This window comes from Chionomys nivalis, chromosome 5 (assembly GCF_950005125.1).
Source record: "Chionomys nivalis chromosome 5, mChiNiv1.1, whole genome shotgun sequence".
Taxonomy (NCBI): Eukaryota; Metazoa; Chordata; class Mammalia; order Rodentia; family Cricetidae; genus Chionomys; species Chionomys nivalis.
This window is the reverse complement of record NC_080090.1, coordinates 64,614,339-64,638,374: the sequence shown is the minus strand read 5'-3', so window position 1 is coordinate 64,638,374 and position 24,036 is coordinate 64,614,339. Positions and strand designations below refer to the sequence as shown.

Here is a 24,036-nt window from a genome sequence, read left to right as displayed (position 1 = left end):
GTAAATAATAGCTCACAACTATTCACTCCATTACTCACTATTATTATTAGTTCACACTAATCTTTTATCCCATCCAATTTCTCCCATTTTTTTCCAAAGAGATTCCTGAGCTTACATAATTTTCCCCCAACCAACCCCTAAGTGATGTCCCTAACCCTGAGGAAAAACTTTGTTGGGAGAGGGGACATCGTCTTCTAGAATTACTTCCAGTTGTCATGGGGGAGACTGGGTGCTGGAACAGCAGGCGCACTCGGGAACCTTCTCCTGGGCTGTAGCTGCACGGGTCCCTCAGGTCCTGCCACTTGTGCTGCATCTTGGGTGTGCAGAGTCAGAGACCACTGCTTTCTTGCAAAGCTCTGCTCCAGCCACCTTCTGGCCTGAGCCTCGCTTGCTCTGGATCCAGACTAATGCAGGGAGTGGAGCGGGACTCTGGAAAGAAGGCTCGCCACTCCAGAACCAAGGAAGGGGCCCGAGCTCCCTCTGCTCTTCAGGCCAACATTGTTCAGCAAACAATCATTTAGGGTACTACTTCCTGCACTTAGTTGGGTGAAGTATCGTTTGAGGTATTCACAGTGACACTTCAGGGGGTTTCGGTGAATCAAACCACGTTAGCCTGGAATGAATCCACAGGTTCTCACCCTCTGTGGAGACAAAAGCAGAACCTCTTTTCCAAGCAACAAATCCTTATATCCACATCCCAGAGTCAAGATACCTTTCTCTGCAGTTCCCAGAATCAAATGTCTTTCTTCAGTCAAGAACAGAAAAGACAACACAACACAGTAACACACCATCCTTTTGTGACTTATAATCTGACTGTCTATACTCTGTCTCTTTAAAGACTTGCTCTAACACACATAACACACATACCCATCTTTAATCCACCCTCACCATTCCAGAGGGCAATCTCCCTGAGGGCCTCCATTTGTAAAACTCCACTGGTTCCATTCCTGTGCTCTACTGGCTACACTCTATGGGAACTAGGCTGAAAATTTAAAAACATACACACAGAGACAGAGACAGACAGACAGAATGGGCCACGGGGATATCGCTGAGACAAGAGTGTCAAGAATGCCTCTTTTCTATATAATTATGGGTGATTTCTCAGGGATCCATAGTTCCTGATCTTGCTGTACTACTATGCCTATAGTGCCCGTGCCACTACAGGTCAGTACGCTAGCCAGGAACTATGCCAGAGACTTAAAAACATACAAAGACACACAAACAGAGAGACAGAGACATGGGTCACTCTTGATACAAGAGTACCAAATTTATTGTGCTCAGAGGAAGTTTATATAGGGCTCTGGCCATGCCCCAACTCTGTGTCTTTCAGTGGCAGACCCCCCCTCCCCCCAGCCTGCCATCAAGGTCTCATGCTCAGAGGAGCTGCAAGCACAGGAAAAACAAGCAGCTCACAGGGAATTCAGGGTCCGGGGGTCCCCAGCCCCCAATAGCTCCCAACAGTAACATCTGCAGTCAAGAGTGTAGAGAGAATTAAACACATGCAGGTCTAGTGATCAACTAATTTTCTTTATTCTCACATGGTCCAGGGCTTGAGCCCAGAGGTTGATGGCATTCACATTCAGGATGGGGCATGCCAGCTCAATTAGCCAAAGTGAGAATGTCTCCTACAGGAACACTGAGAGAGTCTCCCACAGGCCAACCTGATCTAGACACTCTTTCATTGATTCTCTACGTGTTGAGCTGACAAACTAATCATAACAGGTAGCAAAACCAAAATGTGATTGAATTTTTAAAAGGTTACTGGAGGGAAGAGCTGGAAGACAGCATGGGCGGGATGCACTTGCTTCATTGGAAAGAGCTATAGTTGGGAACAGCATGGGGACCACCTCACTGGAGTCTTTCCTTTATGACGATGCCTCTGCAGAGCTCCAGGGATACTGCTTTCAATGTACCTTTTCCCACACCACTTTGTTCCCTATCACAAAAGTACCTTACTCCGTGACTGAATATGCCATTGTAGGAATTCTACCCACTGCTAAAATTGCTATTCCAACAATTCACCTGGCAACTAAGACTCATAACTAGATGATAAATTCAGTCCCACTATGCCTATGAAAGGTGAACCTGGACCAAGATGCCATTTATCGCCTAAGCCATATGACCTTAAGATAGTGACGGCATACAATAAATAAAATGATCAGTTTTGGAGCTGGCAAATGGTGGTCATTGAAAAGTTTGGGTATTTTCTCTTCCCTATAATATCCATAAGAGCTCTCAAGATCTTTGAGGAAAGCCTGAGATGAATGTTTGCCATGGTTGAGTAACAAAACTTTTCTTGGGGAGATACAGCACACACATCTACTCACCCCAGATAGGAAGCCCACGACAGACCAAAGTACAAACACCACCAATGACCACCTTGGTGAACCAAAGAGTTTTATTGGGGTTTCTTATAGAAATATGGGTGAGGGGTCACTTACAGAAACAGGACAGCTGCATAACCAAAGCCTATCTCAACATGAGTGACAGCTCGCAAAAGCTGGGAACCTGGAACACACTGCACAGTCTTCAGGCTGCTCAACAAGTTAGAGTATCCTTTCCAAGGGACTCAGTTGGTCTAAACCTTTCGCAGGCAGCTTTGTTGGTTTCTGCTTCTTCCAGGAAGCTGCTCTAGTTTCAGGGTCTTCTTTGCAGCTTGGCTTAGTAAGATCAGAGAGGGATTTTCAACTTTTATTGATACTCTGGGTGGGGGGGTGTCCTGATGAATCTGGTCAGTTTCGGGGACTTCCTGGAAACTATATAGGTTGTTTACCTTCCTGTCTGAAGAGCTTCCCTTCAGGCTGGAGTGTTTCAATCTTGAAGGAATTAATTTTAAGGTTGTGGATCTGGAACCTGGGGTTGGTGCTCAAAATAGGGTAATAAGTCTTGTCTTTGTAGGATGTGGGAAGTCTTTGCTGTCAAAACATAGAGCCTGTGTTTTGCCAGTTTTTGTTGCTACACACACACACACACACAAGTGTAATTGAATTGTTTGAGGAGTTCATTCCTCAGACCCTACATCTGTCACCAGAGAACCAGAGAAATGTGCACGTCAGGCCTCTACTTGCCCCCTCTGTCTGTTATGAAGACCATAGCCCAACTGCCTCACCTGGTCTCCTCCCAGCACCACTTCCAAGCTGGCAGTAAATTTCAATTGCAGCTGCTCCTACAAGCGTTCTTGCCTTGGGAAAGTCAGGAAAAGATAGGGAAGCTTTTTGACAGAGCTGGCAGCTGACCCCAGGGCTTCTGTGCCCGCTGGGCAAGCACAGCACTGGGAGCTACAGTCTCAGCCTTAGGGGAGCTTTTTTTTTTTTTTTTTTTTTTTTTTTTTTTTTTTTTTTTCTTATTTATTTATTTTTATTCTTTTTTAATTAAAATTTCCACCTGCTCCCCATTACCCATTTCCCTCCCCTCCTCCCAAATATTGCCCTCCCCCCACTTCCCTCCCCCTATCCCCACTCCTCTTCTCCTCCCCCCACTCCATTCCCCCTCCCTCTCGATACTGAAGAGCAGTCCAAATTCCCTGCCCTGCGGGAAGACCAAGGTCCTTCTATCTACGTCCAGAAAGGTGAGCGTCCAAACAGGCTAAGCTCCCACAAAGCCAGTTCATGTATTAGGATCGAAACCTAGTGCCATTGTCCTTGGCTTCTCATCAGTCTTCATTGACCGCCATGCTCAGAGAGTCCGGAATCAACCCATGCTTATTCAGTCCCAGACCAGCTGGCCTTGGTGGGCTCCCAATAAATCAGTTCCACTGTCACAGTGGGTGGGTGCATCCCTCGTGGTCCTGATTTTTTGCTCATGTTCTCCCTCCTTCTGCTCCTCATTTGGACCTTAAGAGCTCAGACCGTTGCTCCAAATTGAGACTCTGTCTCTACCTCGATCCATCGCCAGATGAAGATTCTAAGGTGATATGCAAGATATTCATCAGTATAGGATAGGGTCATTTCAGGTTCCCTCTCCTTAGTTGCCCAAGGTACCAGCTGGGGACATATTCCTGGACACCTGCGAACCCCTCAAGAGTCAAGTCTCTTGCCAACCCTAAGATGGCTCCCTTAGATAGGATATATACTTCGCTGCTCCCGTATCCATCCTTCCTATATCCCAACCATCCCAATCCTCCGAGCTCCTCCCATCCTCCCCTTCTCATATTTCTCATCCCATTTCCTTTAGGGGAGCTTTTTAAGAGCATGGTGAAGGCGTGGTGATTTGGAAGGTCAGGAAGGAATCAATACATTATTCCTGTTCCCCACCCCACCCCCAGTCTTTTGAACATTAAGGCCCCGTTTGGGCCGTTTGATACTCAGTTCAAGTCTGTTGTCATAGAAATGACTCCAAACCTTTGACTCCAGCTTAGACATCTTTTTTTTTTTTTTTTCAGCTCAGACATCTTAATCTACCATTTCACCACTACTGGAGAATGACTATGCTCTAACCCCATTAAAAATGTAAGTTTTCATATATAAACCTCCTCAGTTCCAGTCCAGGCCTCTGCATTAGCCTCCCTATAGCTTTCCTTCAGACATCTCTCTCTCTCTCTCTCTCTCTCTCTCTCTCTCTCTCTCTCTCTGTGTGTGTGTGTGTGTGTGTGTGGTCCCTTCCCCTTTATTCTATCCCCATAGCATCTGTTGGACCACGATTTTGCTCTTTGGCTATCCTTGTACAATTCTGTTTCCATCTCCTTATAGACTCCTATAACATAAAATTATGTTCTGATTTTTATCTTACATAGAGAGAGAGAGCAAGCTTAGGAGGGGAAAAAACTTCCCTTGACCTACATCCCTCTCTTGCATCTCCTTCACAGCCAACTCCTTGAATAAACAGTCCACATTAGATTTTTTTTCTGCCTTTTCTTCCACTGTTTACCACTCACTAAAGCATCCTGTCTTTTGCTGACCGAGGGACACGTTAAAAATGTAGAGCCTCGGGCTCTAACCCAGCTGCACCAAATCAAAAAGAGGAAGCTGATTTCAGTAGTGATTTAACAATCCCTACTCTAGGAGGAGGGTTTGCCAGAAAAGCCGCAGTAAGGACCAATTGTGCTGAGTACTCAGCTCTCAGGAGGCAGAAGCAGGAGGCTGTCTGGGTTCGAAGTCAGTCTGGTGTATAGCGTGTGTTCCAGGACAGCCAGGGCTACATAGAGAAACCCTGTCTCAAAAAAAAACTAAAAAAAAATAACAATTGCTCAGTAATAAATCTCCTCTCATCCTTTGTCAAGTCATAACCTCAAGAGACTGCCAGGTACTTATATCGCTTTCCATATGGATAGAGAATATTGTATGATCATCTTCCACCAGAAATATTTCCTAAATTCACACCATCCCCATCCCAAAGCCTTGGATCACTACCCTGGACACTGTTGTTCTCCCAGAGTTGGTCAATCTGACATCTGAAAATTGAAAAAGTCCAATTTAACACATCTTTGTAGCTGCCAGGTCCCAAACGATAACATCTGAACTTTTATCTAATGACAATAAATTCTGTTTATGTTCCACGAAATAATCTGTATAGATATATGTCCACTCCTTCTTTTCTCTGGATATCAAATCTGAAAGCACTAAATGGGAGTAAGTATAACACCTTACAATCTTCCCGGCTCTTTCATCTTGCACTCAAGTCAACAATGAGTTCCTCCTCTTTCTAGCTGCCCTATTTCTATAGACGTCAGTCTCACCAAAGAAGGAGTAAAGTATTAAAGTCTTATGACTATGTAGACTAGTGTCAACAAAGGCATGAACAGCATTTTCAATTAAGAAGGAATCTGAAGGAAAATATCAGCGTCGTTGTAATCATAGAGGAGGCTGACCAGCAGCGCTCACTGCTGACTCTGCTCTGCCTCCCAACTCCTCCACCTCCAGAATGCTAAGTTGGCCGTTTTATCAGGTACCATCATGCATTTTTTTTCCAGATACTTTCACTCATTCGTCACCCCAGCCAACTAGAAAACAGGTACTTATATTGCTTTCAAAGTGGACAAGAAATTCATAGTGCTTTTCTCTGTGAATCAAAGGCAACTTCAGAATTTTTCTCACTGTGCTGTTCTAGGCAGGAAGTATTCAATGAGCCAGATTTTTGAAATATTTGCCCTCTCTTACAGCTTACAAGAATCAGTGTCAAGGGTTGGATAGGTGTTAAGCAGTTAAGCGCATGGCTGTTGTCCTGAGCACCCAGGTTCGATACCCGGCATCCACATGGCAGGACAGAGTTGTCTATAACTTCTGTTCCAGGGGATCTATTGCCCTTTTCTGGCCTCTACAGGTGTCGGGCATACTCAAGGTACACAGACATACATGCAATCAAAACATCTGTACATAAAATAATTTTTGAAATATTTCAAAAAATTAGGGTCAGGGTTTAGTTTAATTTCAAGTTACTTGGTTACTAAATATTTGTTGTATTCCCGTGGCTATCTGAAACACATGAAAAAACCCAATAGTTTTTAGAATTAATTTATTTCAAGTTCTCATTACTTGAGTTTTTATTTGTTTATTTTGGTTTTTTGAGACAGAGTTTCTCTGTACAACCCTGGCTGTCCTGGAACTCACTCAGTAGACCATGCTGACCTCGAACTTGGAGAGTCACCCGCCTCTGCCTCCTAAGTGTTGGGATTAAAGGCATGTGCCACCACTGCCCAGCTACTAAAATTTTCTAAATAAAAGTTTTTAAGAGGAAAAAAGGCATGTGTGAAATCAATATAAAACACTAAATAAATGAACATTTTATTCAACACGGGCTAATTCTACTGGAGTAGAATTGTGAAGTTTGCTTTAAAAGTTATTTAGACACACTTCCGTTTCAGAGAGAAACAACGGAATACAAAGACATCTATAGCCCTGTCAAGTTTCCCAGAAAAAGGTAAGACAACTCCTGGGTTTGCTACTAGAAGCTGTTTGGCCACTGAACTTTGAAACCCCCGAACTCCTGCCTTCAAGAAAGCATAGGAACAGGACCTAGGAGAGAAAAGCAAACCTTTGTAAACAGAAATTAAAGCAGACCCCCCAGGACCCCTTGTCCTATTTCACACCACTGTTAACCAGCAAAGCAGAACTACCTTCCCTTTCTAGTTCGCGGACCTGATCCTCGAAGCTGCCTGGTGCGGTGGCACCAGGGTTCTCCCACCCAGGTCCTCGGAGAGCATCCCGCCCTGTCTTGCGGATTGGTGAGCTCTGTCCAGACCTAAGGAACAGCCCTTGGGTTTAGTTAGGGGGGGAAGAAGGGAGGGTGATGGCCACCCCAGCCCCGCCCCTCGCCCCTCCCTCCCGACCCCACGGTCCTACTTAGGGTCCTGGGGTCGCTCCCTAGCGGCTCAGAAAGCTGAGGCTGCCACTCTGCCAGCACCTGGCTCCAGGGCCGCCCCCCGCACTCCGTGCTGAGAATGGACAGCAGGGCGCGGAGTTCTTCCAGAGAGGCCCACGGGCGAGGTGGCAGATCCTCTTCTAGGGAGGACAAGAGGGCGAAGGCCAGGAGGGGCAGCGGAGGCCGCACGCGCCTGGATGCTGGGTCGGAGCGGCGGAGCGCCGGGCGGACCGGGACCCGGGGAGAACCCCGAGTCCCCGCCGCTGCAGCCGCCACCGCCACCGCCACCGCCACCATAGTGGACGTGGACGAGGTTCGAGGCTCCGGTGAGGAGGGCACCGAAGTGGTGGCGCTGCTGGAGAGCGAGCGACCAGAGGAAGGTATGGAGGGCAGGTCCGACCAGAGGAAGGTGTGGAGAGAGAGAGATCAGACAAGTGTAGTGAGTTACCCCACTGTGGCAAAGTCAGACTGCGTCCAAGATTCCAGTGTCTGCGAAAAGAAAGGCGTGAGTTAAGGCAGTTACTCAGTGGCAGAGACCAAAGCGCATTAGTCGAAGTACAAATAGCAATATCAGCCAAATAGTTTGTCCCTTTTGCCCAATGGATGGGAGTTGGAAGAGAGAGTGATTCAGGGCGGGCCCAGTCAACATGCAAAGGAACCACGGTGGTGACATTTGTGGTCATGTAAGGACCTGTGGATACAATGTGGAGGCTCTGAGCAACAACTGTGTGGCTCTTCTCAACCTCGCCCAGCCTCCCCCACTCCGCCCAGGCAGCAGAGCCCAAAGAACCAAACCTGAGTTTAAATTTCAGCCTAGCCACTTGCCAGCGGTGTAACCGCAGAAAGAGCGTTCTCTGTCAGCCATGTGGCCACAATGTATGTTCATATGGTAGATGTGAGCATAAAGTAAGTCCTCCAATGCACCTTGCACAATGTCAGCTAAAAGAGAACACCACCATATCACGGGGGAGAATGCAAAGAAAGGGGTCCTTTTCACCTCCGTGGGTGCCACAACTCTTAGGGAGAAATGTATCTACTTCTGGTCCTTTTCATAGCAAATTTAAGAAAAAAAAACATTATACTCAAAGAATAGTGGATGTTTGACGAAATTAAGAAACAGCATGTTACATTGCTGTCTACTGGCATATGGAGATTTAAGGTTTCTAATTACCAGCAGTGTGATATATGCTGGATCATAGAAAGCAACTATTTACGGAAGCCTCATGCAGTTGAGCTACAGTGTAAATGAACCATGCGTGTACTTTTTGCCTGATAACCCTTTGGTCCTTAGAAGTTGTTGGCTTCAATGCTATAAAAATGCAAGTTAGTTTGTGCCAGACCACAGCAGGGAAGGGGGCAAGGGAGGGAGTCCTGTTTGTGGAGTCTTTTCTATGTGACAGGCTCACGCTGGGCGTTTTATTTTTGAATTATTTAGTTGCATACCATCACAGATGAGGGAAAATGCTTAGAGAAATTAATCAACTTGCTAGTATTGGGCAGAACTTTCTAGAAGAACAGAATCAACAGAAGAGGGTGTAGTGGGTTGGCTTACATGATGGTCCGGGTAATGCTAGAAAGGCAGAGAAACAGGTTCCCATTCCAGAAAGTGGGACACCTTAACTGCCACTGAAAGCCCTGAAAGCCAGCCATTCTCTGGAGAGTCAGACCATCCTGGATGTGGAGCCCCAGTTCCATAAAACCTGTGAACAGACACAGACTAATATTATGCCAAATAGGTGGTTTCCAAGGACTAAGAAACACCCTACTCCAGTAAAGGGACTCTAATGGGAGAATTTCAGACACAAAGACAGACAGTGCCAGGAACTTCTAGACACTTCACACAGCGAAACCTGAGACCTGTCGAGCATGAGCAGGCATCTTTATGTGTGTGCCAGGCATGTCGGCTATAGCTCAGGAGCTGGCTCTTGTGGGATTGGAATTAACCGACATCCCATTGTATTGTGAGGGAATTGGGCTTTAAAGAGGTTCTGTGCTCTGCTTAAAGGTCATCAATGGACATGAAATGATGAAACCAACTGCCCCCGCCAGCCTCCTGACCTCCCAGGTCCTCTGCCTGTCCAGAAGTTTATCCCACCTTCCACAGCCCTGGGAACTCTGATCATTCTGATATCTGGCTCATACAAGTTTCTCCAGACATATCTCCAAACTGTTCCGACTGCAGTGCTAGCACTAGACTGATAAATACTGCTCAGTAAACATGGTAATGATTGATGTAATTGTTTTCCTAGGTGTCAAGTCCTCTGGGTTCGGGGCCTGTGAGTGGCTGCTTGTCCTCGCCTCCCTGCTCTTCATCATCCTAACTTTCCCTTTCTCCATCTGGTTCTGCATAAAGGTGAGTGTCTACATGGATCCAAGAGGTCTTCTGTTGTCTCTCATAGGCCAACTAGGCCACTCTCTGTGGTTGATGCCCTCCTACCTTCCAGAAGAGCACTGCTTCCTTCAAAACCTGGCTCAGTGTAACTCTGAAGCTTCCTTCATTCTCCCGATCTTCTTCTGTCGTGGCTAGGATAATATGTCAGCAAATCGAGTGTGTGTGTGTGTGTGTGTGTGTGTGTGTGTGTGTGTGTAAGGGTGACACATTTGGATCTATAGATAGATTATGTGTAACATATAATAGATTATATATAATATAATGTATCCCTGTTAGCCTGAGAGATCCTTCAGAAGCTCTATCTAGTTCATCCATGCTCAGTGACTTAAAGAGCATCCCAGAAAGTATCATGCACACTGACCCCACAGAGAAACAACTCAGGCAACTTGTACAGACCAGGAGAGACAATTTCTTTGGTCCCCAGTGTTTTACTTACACTAATCCCAGAGTTAAATGAAGACCTAGGTAGCTCAGAAAGCACTTGCTGAGGTGAATTAGAAGCTCGAGGCATTTAGAGAGAGAGAGAACAAGAATAAGCAGGGGAAGGCAGGCAGGTCTCTGTGGGTTCCAGGTCAGCCTGGTCTATAGAGTGAGTTTCAGGACAGCCAGAGCTGTCAGAAAGAAAGGAAGAAAGACAGAGAGGAGACACCTTTGATGACATAGTTTGACAGTTGGTTCAGAAGTGGGAGACCTGGACAGAAAGCATGCTAGACAGTGTATGCTGCAGCTCTCAGACAGCCACCGCCCACTTGAAAGGGAACCCAAAGCAGAGGTTGCTTCCTGCCAATCATTTTTCTTCATTGGCTGGAGCTGCCAAGGAAGAGTGAGACTGAGGCTGGACGCACAGATGCAATTAGTGCTGGTGTTTGTCCTAGTCCTCACAGCTGTGACTCTTCCCAGCCCCTCCTCCCACTCTTCCCACTAGACTGCTCTGGATTGTAGCCCACAATTATTTTGGATCTATTTAAATTTTCATGTGGTATTTAGTCTATTCTATACTGATAGAATGTATTATGCTTGTTCATTCTAGAATGTTAAAAATTCAACTTGGGGGCTGTGGTGATAGATCAGTTGGTAAGGTGCTTGCTGCAGACCTGAGATTGAGTCACAGAACCCACATAGAAAACAAACAAACAGATAAACATGGGGCAGTGATGGTGCATGCCTTTTATCTCAGCACTTGGGAGGCAGAGGCAGGTGGATCTCTGTGAGTTCAAGGCCAGCCTGGTCTACAGAACAAGTTTCAAGACAGCCAGGGCTACACAAAGAAACCCTGTCTTGAAACAGCAACAAACAGACAAACAAACAAAAACCAGGCCTTGTAGTGCACTCTTGTAATTGTACCTTGCACTAGGAAGGTGTCTTAGTTGGGTTTTCTATTGTGATGAAACACCATGACCAAAAGCAACTTGGGGAGGAAAGGACTTGCTCTCACTTAGGCTTCCATATCACAGTTCGTCTTTGAAGGCAGTCAGGAACCTGGAGGCAGGAGCTGATGCAGAGGCCATGGAGGGTGCTGCTTACTAGCTTGCTCCTCATGGCTTGCTCAGCCTGCTTTCTTATAGCACCAGGACCACTAATCCAGGGATGGCACTGCCCACAGTGAGCTGCACCTTCTCCCATCAGTCATCAATCAAGAAAATGTACCACAGGCTTGTGCACAGGACAGTCTGGCAAGGTCATTTTCTCAGCTGAAGTTCCCTCTTGTCCAACAACTCTGCCTTATGTCAGGTTGATGTGAAACTAGCCAGCACATGAGATGAAGACAGGTCAGTCCCTGGGGCTCGACAGCTGACCAGCCAAGCTTTATGAACTCCAGGCTAATAAGAGACTCTATCAAAAAACAAGGCAGTTGGGATTGAATAACCACAGCCAAGGCTTCCCATTGCCCTCTGGCCTCCACATCCACACTTTTTCACACACACACACACATGCACACACACACACCACTTGGTCATAATGTAAAATCTTTTGAATGTTATTGGATTTAGGCTACTGGTCATTTGTTTGGGTTTTCAATCTATATTTATAAGAGAGATGGTTGTGTAATTTTTTTGTGTGTCTGTCATTCACCTTCATGGAGCATAGTCATACTAGCCACAGATAATATATTGAGATTTTCCTCAGTGTTCTGTATTTTGGAAGAATTTGTGAAGATTTGATAGTCGTTAGGAATCAAACCCAGGCCTGAAGGTATGCCAGGAAAGTACTCTAGCACCAACATATATCCCAGTCACAGTGTGATGTTTTGATATGCATATATATTTCAAAATATTACCACAATCACACTAACATGGGCATCCCTTTCAGTTAAGATTTTTGTGTGGCAAAACACTTCAGACCAGTTGATTCTCCTAGTAAATTTCAAATATAGTATTATACTATACAAATACAACAGAGTCACCGTAGTCACTGTACCCTACAGTAGATCCCAGGATGCATGCATCCTGCATAGTGGAACCTTTACCCCTTGCTCTACAGCTCCCGTTTCCCCATCCCCAGATTCTGATAACCATCATATGCTCTTTGCTTCCACGTAAAAGCAAAACTGTGCAGTATTTGACTTTTCCTGGTTCATTTCACTTAACGCAATTGCCTCTCCTTTTTCTCTAAAGTTAAAGACCATCTCCCTGTATGCCCTCCCACGGTGTGTGAGTGTGTGTATGAGAGAGGGGGGCACATGCCTCAGTGTACAGGTGGAGGGCAGAGGACAACCTCAGGCGTTCTCACCTTCCACGTTGTTTACGACAGGTCTCTTGTTGTTTGTTGTCTGCATCAGGCTGGCTGGCCCACAGGCTTCTCCGGCTTTTTCTGTCTCTGCCTGCAGTCTCACTGTAGGAGCACTTGGGTTACAGACATGCATTACCATGTCCAGCTCTACTTGGGTTCTAGGGATTCAAACTCAGATCCTGAGCTGGAGAGATGGCTCAGCAGTTAAGAGCACTGTCTGCCCTTCCTGAGGTTCTGAGTTCAATTCCCAGCAACCACACGGTGGCTCACAACCATCTGCAATAATGTCTGGGTCCCTCTTCTGGCCTGCAGACATACATGTAGACAGGACACTGTATGTATAACAAATGAATGGCTCTTTCAAACTCAGGTCCTTACTACAGTTGTACAGAAAGTGCTTTACCCACTGGGCAGTCTCTCTAGCTCCTACCTGCCTACTGAGACAAAGTCTGTGTAACATTGGTTGTCCTGGAACATGCTATGTAGACCTCCTGCCCTGCCTCCCCCTAGTGATGAGATATTAGGTATGAACCACCATGCCCAGCATTGTTCTTAGTTCTCAAAACAAAAGAATTTTTTGAGACAGGGTCTCATTATGTATTCCAGGCTGTCTTGGAACTCACTATGTAGACCAGGCTGGCCTCAAACTCGCAGAGATCCACCTGCCTCTGCCTCTGCCGTGTGACACCACACCTGACTAACAAAAATTTCTGTAACTAAAATCACTCCTATGCAAAGGTCTTTTGAATCTTTTTTTAAAAAAATCATTTCAAAGTATTGCTTTTCCCTTTAGGTTGTACAAGAGTATGAAAGAGTGATTATATTCCGACTGGGACATCTGCTCCCTGGAAGAGCCAAAGGCCCTGGTAAGAATTACCCTCCATGATTTTTAAATTCTCATCCTACCCCAGGATTTGTTGATTTCTTTAGTCCATACATAGTCGTGATCCTTATCTTAGATTACATGAAGTTATTTGAGTCACGAGATCTGTATTTCCAATCTGTTCATTATAGGGCAGATTGTCATGAAATTCTCTGAAAAGCATTACTAATAGGTAACAGGTGACCAAGAGAAGGCACGTGCAGCGAGCCCCACACCAGGGCTAGTCTAATTGGAGCAGCAAGGCAACTACAGACCTGTGGCTAATGGGTGTTCCCAGTACGGTGTATGTGTAGTCAGAATCCAGTGACTTCTCAGAGAAAATCTGAGCTGGTTCTGAATTGGGGACTGAGGCAGATTAGATCTTGGAAGTCAAGCAAAATTCAGCATCTAGGAACAAATATGTCTTTAGCTGGTAGAAGAGACATATATTGAACCCTTCCAGTGTTTTAGACTGAGCTCTGACTAGCAGGGACTAGAGGAATAAGGTGGTCTCTGATCTCTAGGGCCTGAAAATCCAGAGGAGGTCCAACCTGGCAGGGGGGCATATCGCAAGAAGTATGGTAGTCTGAGAAGTTTGGATCTGGAGATCCGAGACAGCCGAGAGAGCATAAGAAAGAACAAAGTCCCACTACACATATGCTGAGTGAGTCTGAGCTCTCAACTGCGCCTGAAAGAACAAGTTAAAATGGAGAGCCGTCCAGGAGACACGAATCAGAGTTTCGGGATTCTCAGTATATAAGTCCACACAAAACAGACCCAGACTCCAGAGCTCCAGGGCACACCATCTTTCTATGGCCCTGTTTTCAGGAACCTTCTCTTGTTGGGGCAGCTGCTTGCCCATACACCCTGGGCACTGAGCGCTGCTACCAGTTTCCACAAAGCTGGGGCTCTTGAAGGGTGACTGTCTTAGTCACCGTTCTATTGCTGTGAAGAGACACCATGACCACACAACCCTTATAAAAGAAAGCATTTAGTCAAGGGCTTGGTTCATTATCATCGTGCTGGGGAGAGTGGCATCATGCAGCAGATGCTGGAGCAGTAGCTGAGAGCTATAGAAGAGAGAGAGAGAGAGAGAGAGAGAGAGAGAGAGAGAGAGAGAGAGAGAGAGAGAGAGAGAGACCAGGCCTGGAATGGACTTTTGAAATCTCAAAGTCCACCCCCAGCAACATACTTCCTCCAACAAGGCCACACCTCCTAATCCTTCTAATCATTTCAAATAGTGCCACTCCCCGGTGACTAAGCATTTGAATATATTAGCCTATGGGGGCCATTCTTATCCAATCCAAACCACCACAGTCCCAAATCATCCAAGGGGCTTTAGGAAACTTTCAATTATCCAGTCTACAGACACTGTGTATTGAATCTATATACTGTCTGGGGTAATGAGGGCTAACTGACCACCACAAAGCTGCTGGCATGATATTGCTATTCTGAGATCCTGGGGCTCACATTTTCAGAAATAGCACAGAAGTTGTCAGATCCATGCTGAAGCGCTAGTACAGTCATAGTAAAACAATCGTACACAGCACCTACAAGGTTCCACTAAGGTTAATGTTCATGAACATTAGGTCAATGTTCATGCGTACGACACTATACTCACTCACAGAGCTTGAGTCTAGAGGAGAGAGAATGTGCCAGAGATCCGGAAGGGTCCGTGTGATGCCCGAGTGACCAAGTGGTCTAGTTTTCTGAAATAGTCTGTTTATACCTGATATGCTGAACTTAGCTTTAATAATGTACCCTGCTTTTACTTTCAAAAGTGTCATAGTCGAATAATGAATTATACAATATTTAGTTATAGTGAGCTGCCCAGTGATCTCTGGGTAATGGGGGCTAAGAGGAGCAAAGCAGCCTGGCGCCGAAAAGACCGTCCCCAGCAGTCTTCACACTTGCTGTTCACCTCTTACTTTCCTCGTGCCTTCTTGTAGGCCTGTTCTTTTATTTGCCATGCCTGGACACCTACCACAAGGTTGACCTCCGTCTCCAGACCTTGGAGATACCTTTCCATGAGGTGAGATGCACAGTATGCTTGCTTTTCTCGTGACATATCCATGGTCAACCGTCCAACTCAATCCCTAGGCAGAGTAACTATGATCAAAGGTTGGAAAGAGAAGCAAAGATGCGGACTACATCAGAATCGAAAGCATCATTAGCAAAGTGTGTAGTCAGCACAGGGAAAGGTAGTCAACCCAGGAGCCTGGGAGCAGGAACTAGAGCAGGAGCCAAGGAGGAATGCTGCTCACTGGCTTGCTCCTCCCAGTCTGTTCTCTTTTCTTACACACCGCAGGACCACCTTCCCGAGGTGGCGCCACCCACAATGGGCTGAGCCCTCCCCACATCAATCATCTCTCAAGAAAATGAACCCAGACCAGTCCTGTGGAGGCATTTTCTCCATTAACATTCCTTCTTCCCAGATGACCTTAGTGTGTGTCAGGTTGACATAAAAACCACAGAGCAGATGGGGCTTTTGATGGGAATCCCCAGCTTGTCCTCTGATGTCACCCCAATAAGTGTATGTGGGAGTCTTTCTGTCCTAGAACATGGCTCCCTTCCAGGAAACCCATTGGGCATCAGTCTAGGAAGGCCTTGACATAAAATCAATTGAATGTTTTCATATGAGAAAATTATTCTTGGTTTCTTTTTTTCTAAAAAGATCTCTAACAAGATTTCTTTAAAGTATGAGTTTTTTCATGTATTTCTTCTGAGCCTAGATTGTGTTCATGCTCTCCCCAGTCCTCTTCCCTCCTCCCTCTTCTTCTTCCTCCCAGAGGCAAACATCATTAGGCCTGACTCTTTAGTGTACTTGGTAAAACCTTCATGCATTAAAAAAATGTCATTTTGAATAAAGAGTCAATTTTCCCACTACGCTTTTGTTTTTCCCTACGATAGTCTTACTCCTAGAAAGGGCATTTTAAATGCACTTAGTTCCTGTCTCCCACACAGGAAGGAGTCCAGGAATCTAGCCTGTATTCCAACTTTCTTCTGCTTAGGTGGTAACCAAAGACATGTTCATAATGGAGATAGATGCCGTCTGCTACTACCGCATGGAAAACGCCTCCCTTCTCCTGAGCAGTCTCGCTCATGTGCCCAAAGCCATACAGTTCCTGGTGCAAACCACCATGAAGCGCCTCTTGGCACATCGAACCCTCACCGAAATTCTCCTGGAGAGGAAGAGCATTGCCCAAGATGTAAAGGTACCAAGATGAGTTTAATGGTGAATTGGTCATTTGCTGAGTTTGCCACGTGCAAGGCATTTGGCCATAGAAGATGCCCTGAGCAATCAATGACATCATCAGTCTGGGTACAGATTCACTTCCCTCCCTTCCCCAAGGTCACGCCCCAGTGACCTTAAGCACAAGTGAAATTCCAGCATAGTACCAGGTATTGGAAGCAGCCATAGGCAGGAAGCGTAGGTCTGGTGAGGGTGAGCAGGATGGTTGATGGCGATGTACTAAGATGAGCAAGCATGGTTCCCAGACGCTGAGTCTACCTGGGGAGATAAGCATAGTGTGCTCAAAGGTACACAATAGTAAATTCAAGGAATACTTTCAGAGTCCAGATATCACACACCCTTTCATGATTAATTGCCAATTTGTTCATACAGAGGGGGGAATAAAAGTAAAAACGGCCACCAGGCAGTGGTTAAAGGCGCACACCTTTAATCCCAGCACTTGGGAGGTAGAAGTAGGCAGATCTCTGTGAGTTCGAGGCCAGCCTGGTCTACAAGAGCTAGTTCCAGGACAGGCTCTAAAGCTACAGAGAAACCCTGTCTCGAAAAACCAAAAACAAAAAAGAAAAATAAAATAAAGTAAAAACTGCCACTGGAGAGATGGCTCAGTGGGTAAAGAGCTTGCTGTGCAGGCATGAGGTCCTGAATCTAGATCCCCAGAAACCATGCAAAGAGTGGGCGTAGCAATGTGGCCCCGTTCAAAAAGGCAGAGCCGGGTGGGGATGGGGCCTTTAGCCAACTAGTCCAGCCAATTAATGTGTTTCCAGTTCAAAGAGAGACCCTATCTCAGGAAATAAAGTGGATAACAATAGAGAAAGACACTCAGTGTTGACCATTCATAAACATGGGCGTGCGCGTGCACACTGCACACCAAAACGAAAAAGGAAAGTCCCTTATAAGCAGTCTTACTGAGTCCACAGGCAGCCAGCTCTGCAGTCTCGTCCACAGCCAGGGTAGATGCCTCTATTACCATGACATGGTGGCAAGCGATATTAAGACAGGCCAGAGAGATGACTCAGTGGTTAAAAGCACTGACTGCTCTTCCAGAGGACCCAGGTTCAAGTTCCAGCACCCACATGGAAGCTAACAACTGTCTGTAACTCCAGTTCCAGGGGACCTGACACCCATGGGAAAAATACCAATACGGGGGGAGAGAGAGAGAGAGAGAGAGAGAGAGAGAGAGAGAGAGAGAGAGAGAGAGAGATTAAGACAGGGAACAAAGCAGGGCTGCAGGCAGCTGGCCGACTCAGGTGACAATTACCACCAGGGACCCAGCTCAGTATTGAAGTCATGGAGACAACAAAATTGGATTGGGAGGTTGTAGGAAGAAAAATGTGAAATGAAGGAACCAGGAGAACCAAAGACACTGAAATGACTGCTTTATAGAACCTGGAAAAAACATGCAGTGTCCAGATGTCTGTCTTGCCCAGAGTGTCACTAATAACTAGTATTCATTCCTATCTTGAGGGAAAGTGAAGGAGCTGGAAAATGCAGAGAAGCCAAAAGAGGTATAGATGGGTGACACGTGCAGGAGCTCCGCCATCGACATCTGAGCCACACTGCATGTCCCCCCTGTTCCCTTCAATCTCTTCGTTCATCTCTCTCCTCTCAAGGAGAAAGGCCAGGTGCTGCGATCCAAGCTCTGTTCTGTTGCAGCGAGTTGTAATTTAGGCATGTAATATACCTGTCTCCCCAGATTATGAATTCCGTGGACTTGCCACAGTGCAGAATATTGGGATGGATAAATCGAGACTGGCCCATCTGTTGTGGCCTCACTCCCCCCACACTTTCTCCACAGTCCAGCACCCCCACCTGCTTAGCATTCGCCCATCCTGCAGCTTCCGCTCCTCTGGCTTCCTCTCAGCTCTTTGCTCTGCCTGGAATTCCTGCCTTCTCCCCCAGGACAAACCTTATTTGTTCCTTACGATGCCAGCTCATCTACGATGTATTTCTTCACATTTCTTACGCACACCTGCTTCCTCTAATTAGTTGGTCCTCTCCGGGTTTGCAGTGTACTGAGATTAGTGTTTATCCACTAAGAAACGGTCGGAAGCTAAGTTTGAAATGAACATGACCCAATACGAAGGGCTCCAAACCCTGCCCCTCATCCATTTCAGAACCCAGTTCATTTTTTCTTAGCTACACTTCCAACTTTCGTCGCGAGAGGCAGAGAGGACTAAGAATCAGGGGGATCCTAATACCACCAGCACAGGACCCTAGAAATGTTAGCCGTTTGGCAGGCTCTGAGCCAGACACGCGGGTTATTTAAGGAGTGAATTTTAAAACAAACTGGAAAAAAAGATGTGCCATCTGTACTAGTTCCCTATCTGTTCATATGACAAATGTTCCCAAACCTGGTGGCTCGAAACAGCACAGCTTCCTGAACTCTTTCGTGGTCCTGAAGACCAGAGTACAGAATCAGCTTCACTGGGCTTAAGTCCAGGCATCACCAGGCAATTTCCTTCTGGAGGTTCAGACAGAATCCAATACTTTGCCTCTCTCAGCATCTAGATCCACCTGCGTTCCTCCTCTGCCCCTGCCTCCTGACATCACAGAGCACCAGCCCCGCCCCAATCCCTTCATCACAACACTTCTCTCAGATGAAGACACTTGTGATTATATCCTTCAAGAATCTTTGATCTAGTCACATCCTACAGTTCTCTTGGGTGGCAGTCATGGGCACTAGTGACATAAACGTCTTTGAGAGCCGTTATTCAGGTTCCTACATTGTCTTTAGATCCAGTGATTATTTAATAGCACTGTGCAAGTTAAATAACTCTGTTTCAGACGCTGTGACATTGGAAAGCAGAGCCCTGTGGAAGCACCTGTTCTGAGCACAGCGGGGACAGGCTACTATTTCCACCTGGGGAGCAGGTCTCACCGGTGTCTCAACTCTTCCCTCCACAGGTTGCCTTGGATTCAGTGACCTGTATTTGGGGCATCAAAGTGGAAAGAACTGAAATGTAGGTAGGAAAATAACCAGAAAGAACAGTCAAATTCTGCAACCACATTAATACTAGAGAAAACTGACCTGACATCTTATTGCCAAGATGAAATTGCTATGACCTTTGAGAGAACTGTACTGTAGTTTTTAATTACACATTGGGGTCTTTTTACATAAAACTCAACATTTAATCATGTTTTGGAATTAGCTTAGTGGTTTTAGTCCTAACTTCACATTTCCATGACTCCCCCAAACCCACAAGCAAGAACTCTCTAACCCCCTCACCTTAGCCCCCAGTTCTGCTTCGGTAGCCATGCCTATTTCTGGATATCTCACAGAAATGGAGTCACAGCATAGACTTTCACATCTGGCTTCCTTTCATGGCATGGCACCCATCAGTACTCCATTCTCTATTATGCTCAAATAATATTCTACTTTATGATCATACAAAATTTTGTTTTTACATTCCTCCCCCAGCCACTGTGATGGAAAGTGCTATAATGAAATTTTACTTCTGTGTCTTTTACGCACTATATTAGAATTGTTCTTATTAGTTCATTCCTTCTCCTCAAAATCAATTTTCTTTGATAAACTTAGATGAATTTTTCTGGCTTTTGTTTTTAATTGTATGGCTCTTCCAGGTTGTTTTTCATTATTTGAATTTACATGAAATCTTAAGTGAGAAAGATGACGACAAATTGTGAGTAGAAACTATGTCCTGTGTAGCTCGAGTGTCATGGCCCCATGCAGCCTCCGCAGTGGCCGTACCTGCACTCGACACACACCCCGAATGTGCTCTTCCCTGCTTATCTTCCACGTCACAACTCTAGGGACAGCTCTATCTTCTCATCTAGAATTTACTATTCAGGGCTGGAGAGACGGCTTGGTGGTTTTGAGAATTGTCTGCTCTTCCAGAGGACCTGGGTTCGATTCTCAGCCCCCACCAGTCAGATCACAACTGTCTATACCTCCAGTTGCCCTCTCTGGCCTCCATGAGTGATAGGCATGCATGTGGTGCACAGACATACATGTAGGCAAAATACCAATACCCATAAACTATGTCTTTAAATTTAAAAAAAAGTTGCTATTCATGGAACAACAGTAGGAAAGTCTGTGAGAATGCCCTGGTGCACGGTCAGGGCGCACACCTATGCTGTCTTCTTTTTCAGTAAGGATGTGAGGCTGCCGGCTGGTCTTCAGCACTCTCTGGCTGTGGAAGCTGAGGCTCAAAGACAGGCCAAAGTGCGGGTGAGCCATTCCTGAGCACTCCATCCTCCCACCCCTGCCTCTGAAGAGCATCTTCAGATGAAGAGCAAACCCAGCAAAGGCCTGTTGGTGGAGAATGTCTCCCCTGTGCCCTCCCACATTGGTCTGGAAACTGAACAGAATCTGGCTGTACCCCACCTCTGTTGACAGAGTGTACACAGGACTGATCTTGTAGCATCTCAACCTCCCCCCAAATTTCCTGCTAACATGTCCCTCTCCTCTTCTTCCACCCTCTCTCCTTAAAATCTCCCCTTGCCATCCTTCCTCTCTTGTGCTGGGATTGTCCCTGGATGGCTGAGGTCCCCGTCACCCCTAGGATAATGGAGGGATGAAAAGAGGCAGATTCCTTCCAACTAACTGAGTGGATGAAGAAAAAGACTCTAATCACATAGAAGAATCAATAATAAAAGACTCCAAGAGAGGGAGGGGGAAAGAGGAAGGTGGCCTTTTGGGGCACAGTGGCATCTGGGTCTCTGAGCCAGTTACCAGTGCCTAACATTTAGAGGAATCTGTGAGATGGGTCCAGGGCTTTCTCTTCTGAAATGCTTACCAATTCTTTTGTGGCGGAGTTATAATTCCATGTCTGTCACCAGAACTCAGACCAACTTGTCCTCCACACAGCAAGCAAGAGCCTCCTTAGTTTTCAAGCCTCCTACCCATTAACAATACCCTACACTTCATGTATACTTGTCGTGACCTGTAAAAAAATCCACCTTCAATTTTGATTGCTAGTTTAATCTGTTCCCTCTACGTCACAGTCCGTCAGAGAAAGACTGAGTCTAGTGCCCCAAGTTTAACAATGCCTGCCATGGAGATGTGTGGTACTTGCTTTCTGGGTCACACTGAATGGCGAGCACTTAAAACCTCATGGAATAAAGAAGCACAATCACGTTGCTTTTCTTCGTATATGTTCTGTAGATGATTGCTGCAGAAGGGGAAAGGGCTGCTTCGGAGTCCCTGAGGATGGCGGCTGAGATTCTGTCGGGCACCCCAGCTGCTGCTCAGCTTCGATACCTGCACACTCTCCAGTCACTGTCCACAGAGAAGCCATCCACTGTGGTTCTACCCTTACCGTTTGACATGCTAAACCTCCTGTCTTCTCCCAGCAACAGAACACAAGGGAGCATCAACTACCCAAGTTCTTCCAGACCTGTTGAACCACTAAACCCCAAAAAGAAGGACTCTCCTATGTTATAGGGGTGAATGGGCAAAATGCAATGTGAATCTGCCATAGAAAACCAAATCCCCGAGTGAGGCATTCAGTCCTTCCTGCCCTTGTTTGGTGGCCAAATAGAAGGCATTTTGTGTGTGTCACAAGATGGCCACATGGATGAGAACACAGTGTGATGGCGGTGGCTGAGAAGGCATCTCGCTCGTCGTCATAATTACAGGAAAGAGACGTTGACTTTTGACTGTGTGGTTCAAGTTTGATCTCTGAAGAGCTAGATCAGACATCTTCCCGTGTCTTACCTGTCCCGTCACTGGCTCTCTGCAGGCCCCACACCCTTTCTGTGAGCCCCTGTCAATGTGCTCATCACACCGAGAGCTGAGCTGGGCCTTCAGTGCAGCTCTTCCCCCTTCCGGCACCCCTCAGAACTCCCAGTCAGCCTGTGAAGCCCTGCTGCCGCCACTTAACCTGTCAAGCCTACAATTCCAAACTCTCCCAGAAAATAGTCCAAAGGCATAAAAGCTCCATGGCAGGCCTGTCATGGCAACAGCCCTATTTCCTCAGTCCCAACTCTCTTCTAGTTTAATTTGTATTTATGATAAATATTCCAACAACAGAAACTTCACGGAGAAAAGGTTTCTTTTAGCTCACGAGTCCAGGTTACCGTCTGTCACTGTAGGGAAATTAAGGCAGGAACCTGAAGCAGCTCTTAGTCATATCATAGGTGGAGATGCAGGCAGGAACCTGAAGCAACTGGTCATATCCCACTCATGTGCAAAAAGAAATGAGTACAGGATGCTTAGTTGCTTGAGTTCAGCTCAATTTATCCACTCATCCAGTTCAGGGCTTCCTTCCTAGGGAATGGTGTCACCTGCTGCGGGCTGGATCTTCCTACACTGATTAATGCCAGGGTCCAGCCTCTGCTTGGGTTCAGGACCTGAAGTGGGGAAGGGACATCGGCACAAGGAAAACTTCTGACCACCAGGTGGATTGCTCTCAAGTGGTCCAGAATAGCTCAGGCCTTCTTTGTTTATACTTAAACGAGTTTTTCTTACCTGGGTTACATGAACAGCTTTATTATCGGCTTCTACTTTTGACTTTAAGAAATACATCACAATTTAAGGAATGCATCATGCGCATTCTGAAAGCCCCCATTGTTCCCCTTTATGCTGCACCAGATACACCTTCCCACCCTGCATAACCTTATTCTAGACATGGAGTTCAGCGTTTTCCAGGCTTAACTAAATATGGAGCCAGACACATCCGGTTCTCCCAGCACTTATGCCAGCTGGCAGCTACTTGCAGTTACAAAGTTAAAAAGTAATAGACATAGGTGCAATGCTTTAAGGACAACAGTATTCAAACTAGACAACTCTTTCATGTCTGCAAGATATATCTTTATGCAGCTCCTTTTTCTCCAAGAGGGTCTGATGACTCTCCCTGTAAAGGCAGACTTTGGCAAGCACTCTTTCCCCTTCTCACTACACCGTACTTCTTCCTGTGTGTGGTAAAGATGGATCTATCACGCCACATTTTGCACTGTATTCTTCCCATTGGAGCATACCACATCCTGCCATTGATTCTATGCTTGGTGTCCAGGGACCTTACTCTCAACAGGTGGCACTATGTATATTTCCAAGGTCTTGTCCCTATTGTGTATATGCATGCCTTACTCTCCTTTCCAGAACTGTTAACTATCTCTGTTGAGTCAGAAAAGTTCCTAGGATTGGGAGTTGTGGTTAGAAATTCCAGATAAGAGATTGGAAAAGCATTAGTTCTCTTTTGAATCTTAGGGGAACATATTTGAGAAAGAAGAGAATTTTCAGGGAAAATTACAGTTATTGTATGTGTGACTGAGAAAAAGTAAAACTAAAACCACCCAAAGAATCATCAGTATAATGAGAGAGAAAAGAGCCTGCAAGCTGCATGAATTTTGCAAATTCCTATGCCGTCTCGTGGACTACTGGTCCTTGTCAAGTATGAGTCAGTTTCCACACATACCTTGCTCCACAGAAACCCACTGAACAGGTAGTCATATGCTGATCCGAAACTAAGGCTGCACGGCTCCCGACAGATCCCCTTAAAACAGTCCCTTATAGTCATGCCCACAAAACAATCTAATGAAGAT

The 24,036-nt window shown here is 46.0% G+C and overlaps 1 protein-coding gene across 2 annotated transcripts; it reads left to right on the top strand.

Moving 5' to 3' along the window:
• The first annotated feature begins 7,375 nt into the window (after window positions 1-7,375).
• Nphs2 (NPHS2 stomatin family member, podocin) lies at window positions 7,376-21,937 on the top strand. 2 transcript variants are annotated; one of them, XM_057770576.1, is made up of 8 exons: window positions 7,376-7,676; window positions 9,546-9,649; window positions 13,212-13,284; window positions 15,230-15,312; window positions 16,292-16,495; window positions 19,438-19,493; window positions 20,644-20,722; window positions 21,659-21,937. In XM_057770576.1, exons 1-8 carry the CDS (start codon window positions 7,376-7,378, stop codon window positions 21,935-21,937), a joined length of 1,179 nt encoding a protein of 392 aa, XP_057626559.1. The 2 variants fall into 2 exon arrangements, with proteins under 2 accessions (XP_057626559.1, XP_057626560.1); XM_057770577.1 differs by lacking the exon at window positions 16,292-16,495.
• The last annotated feature ends 2,099 nt before the right edge of the window (window positions 21,938-24,036 follow it).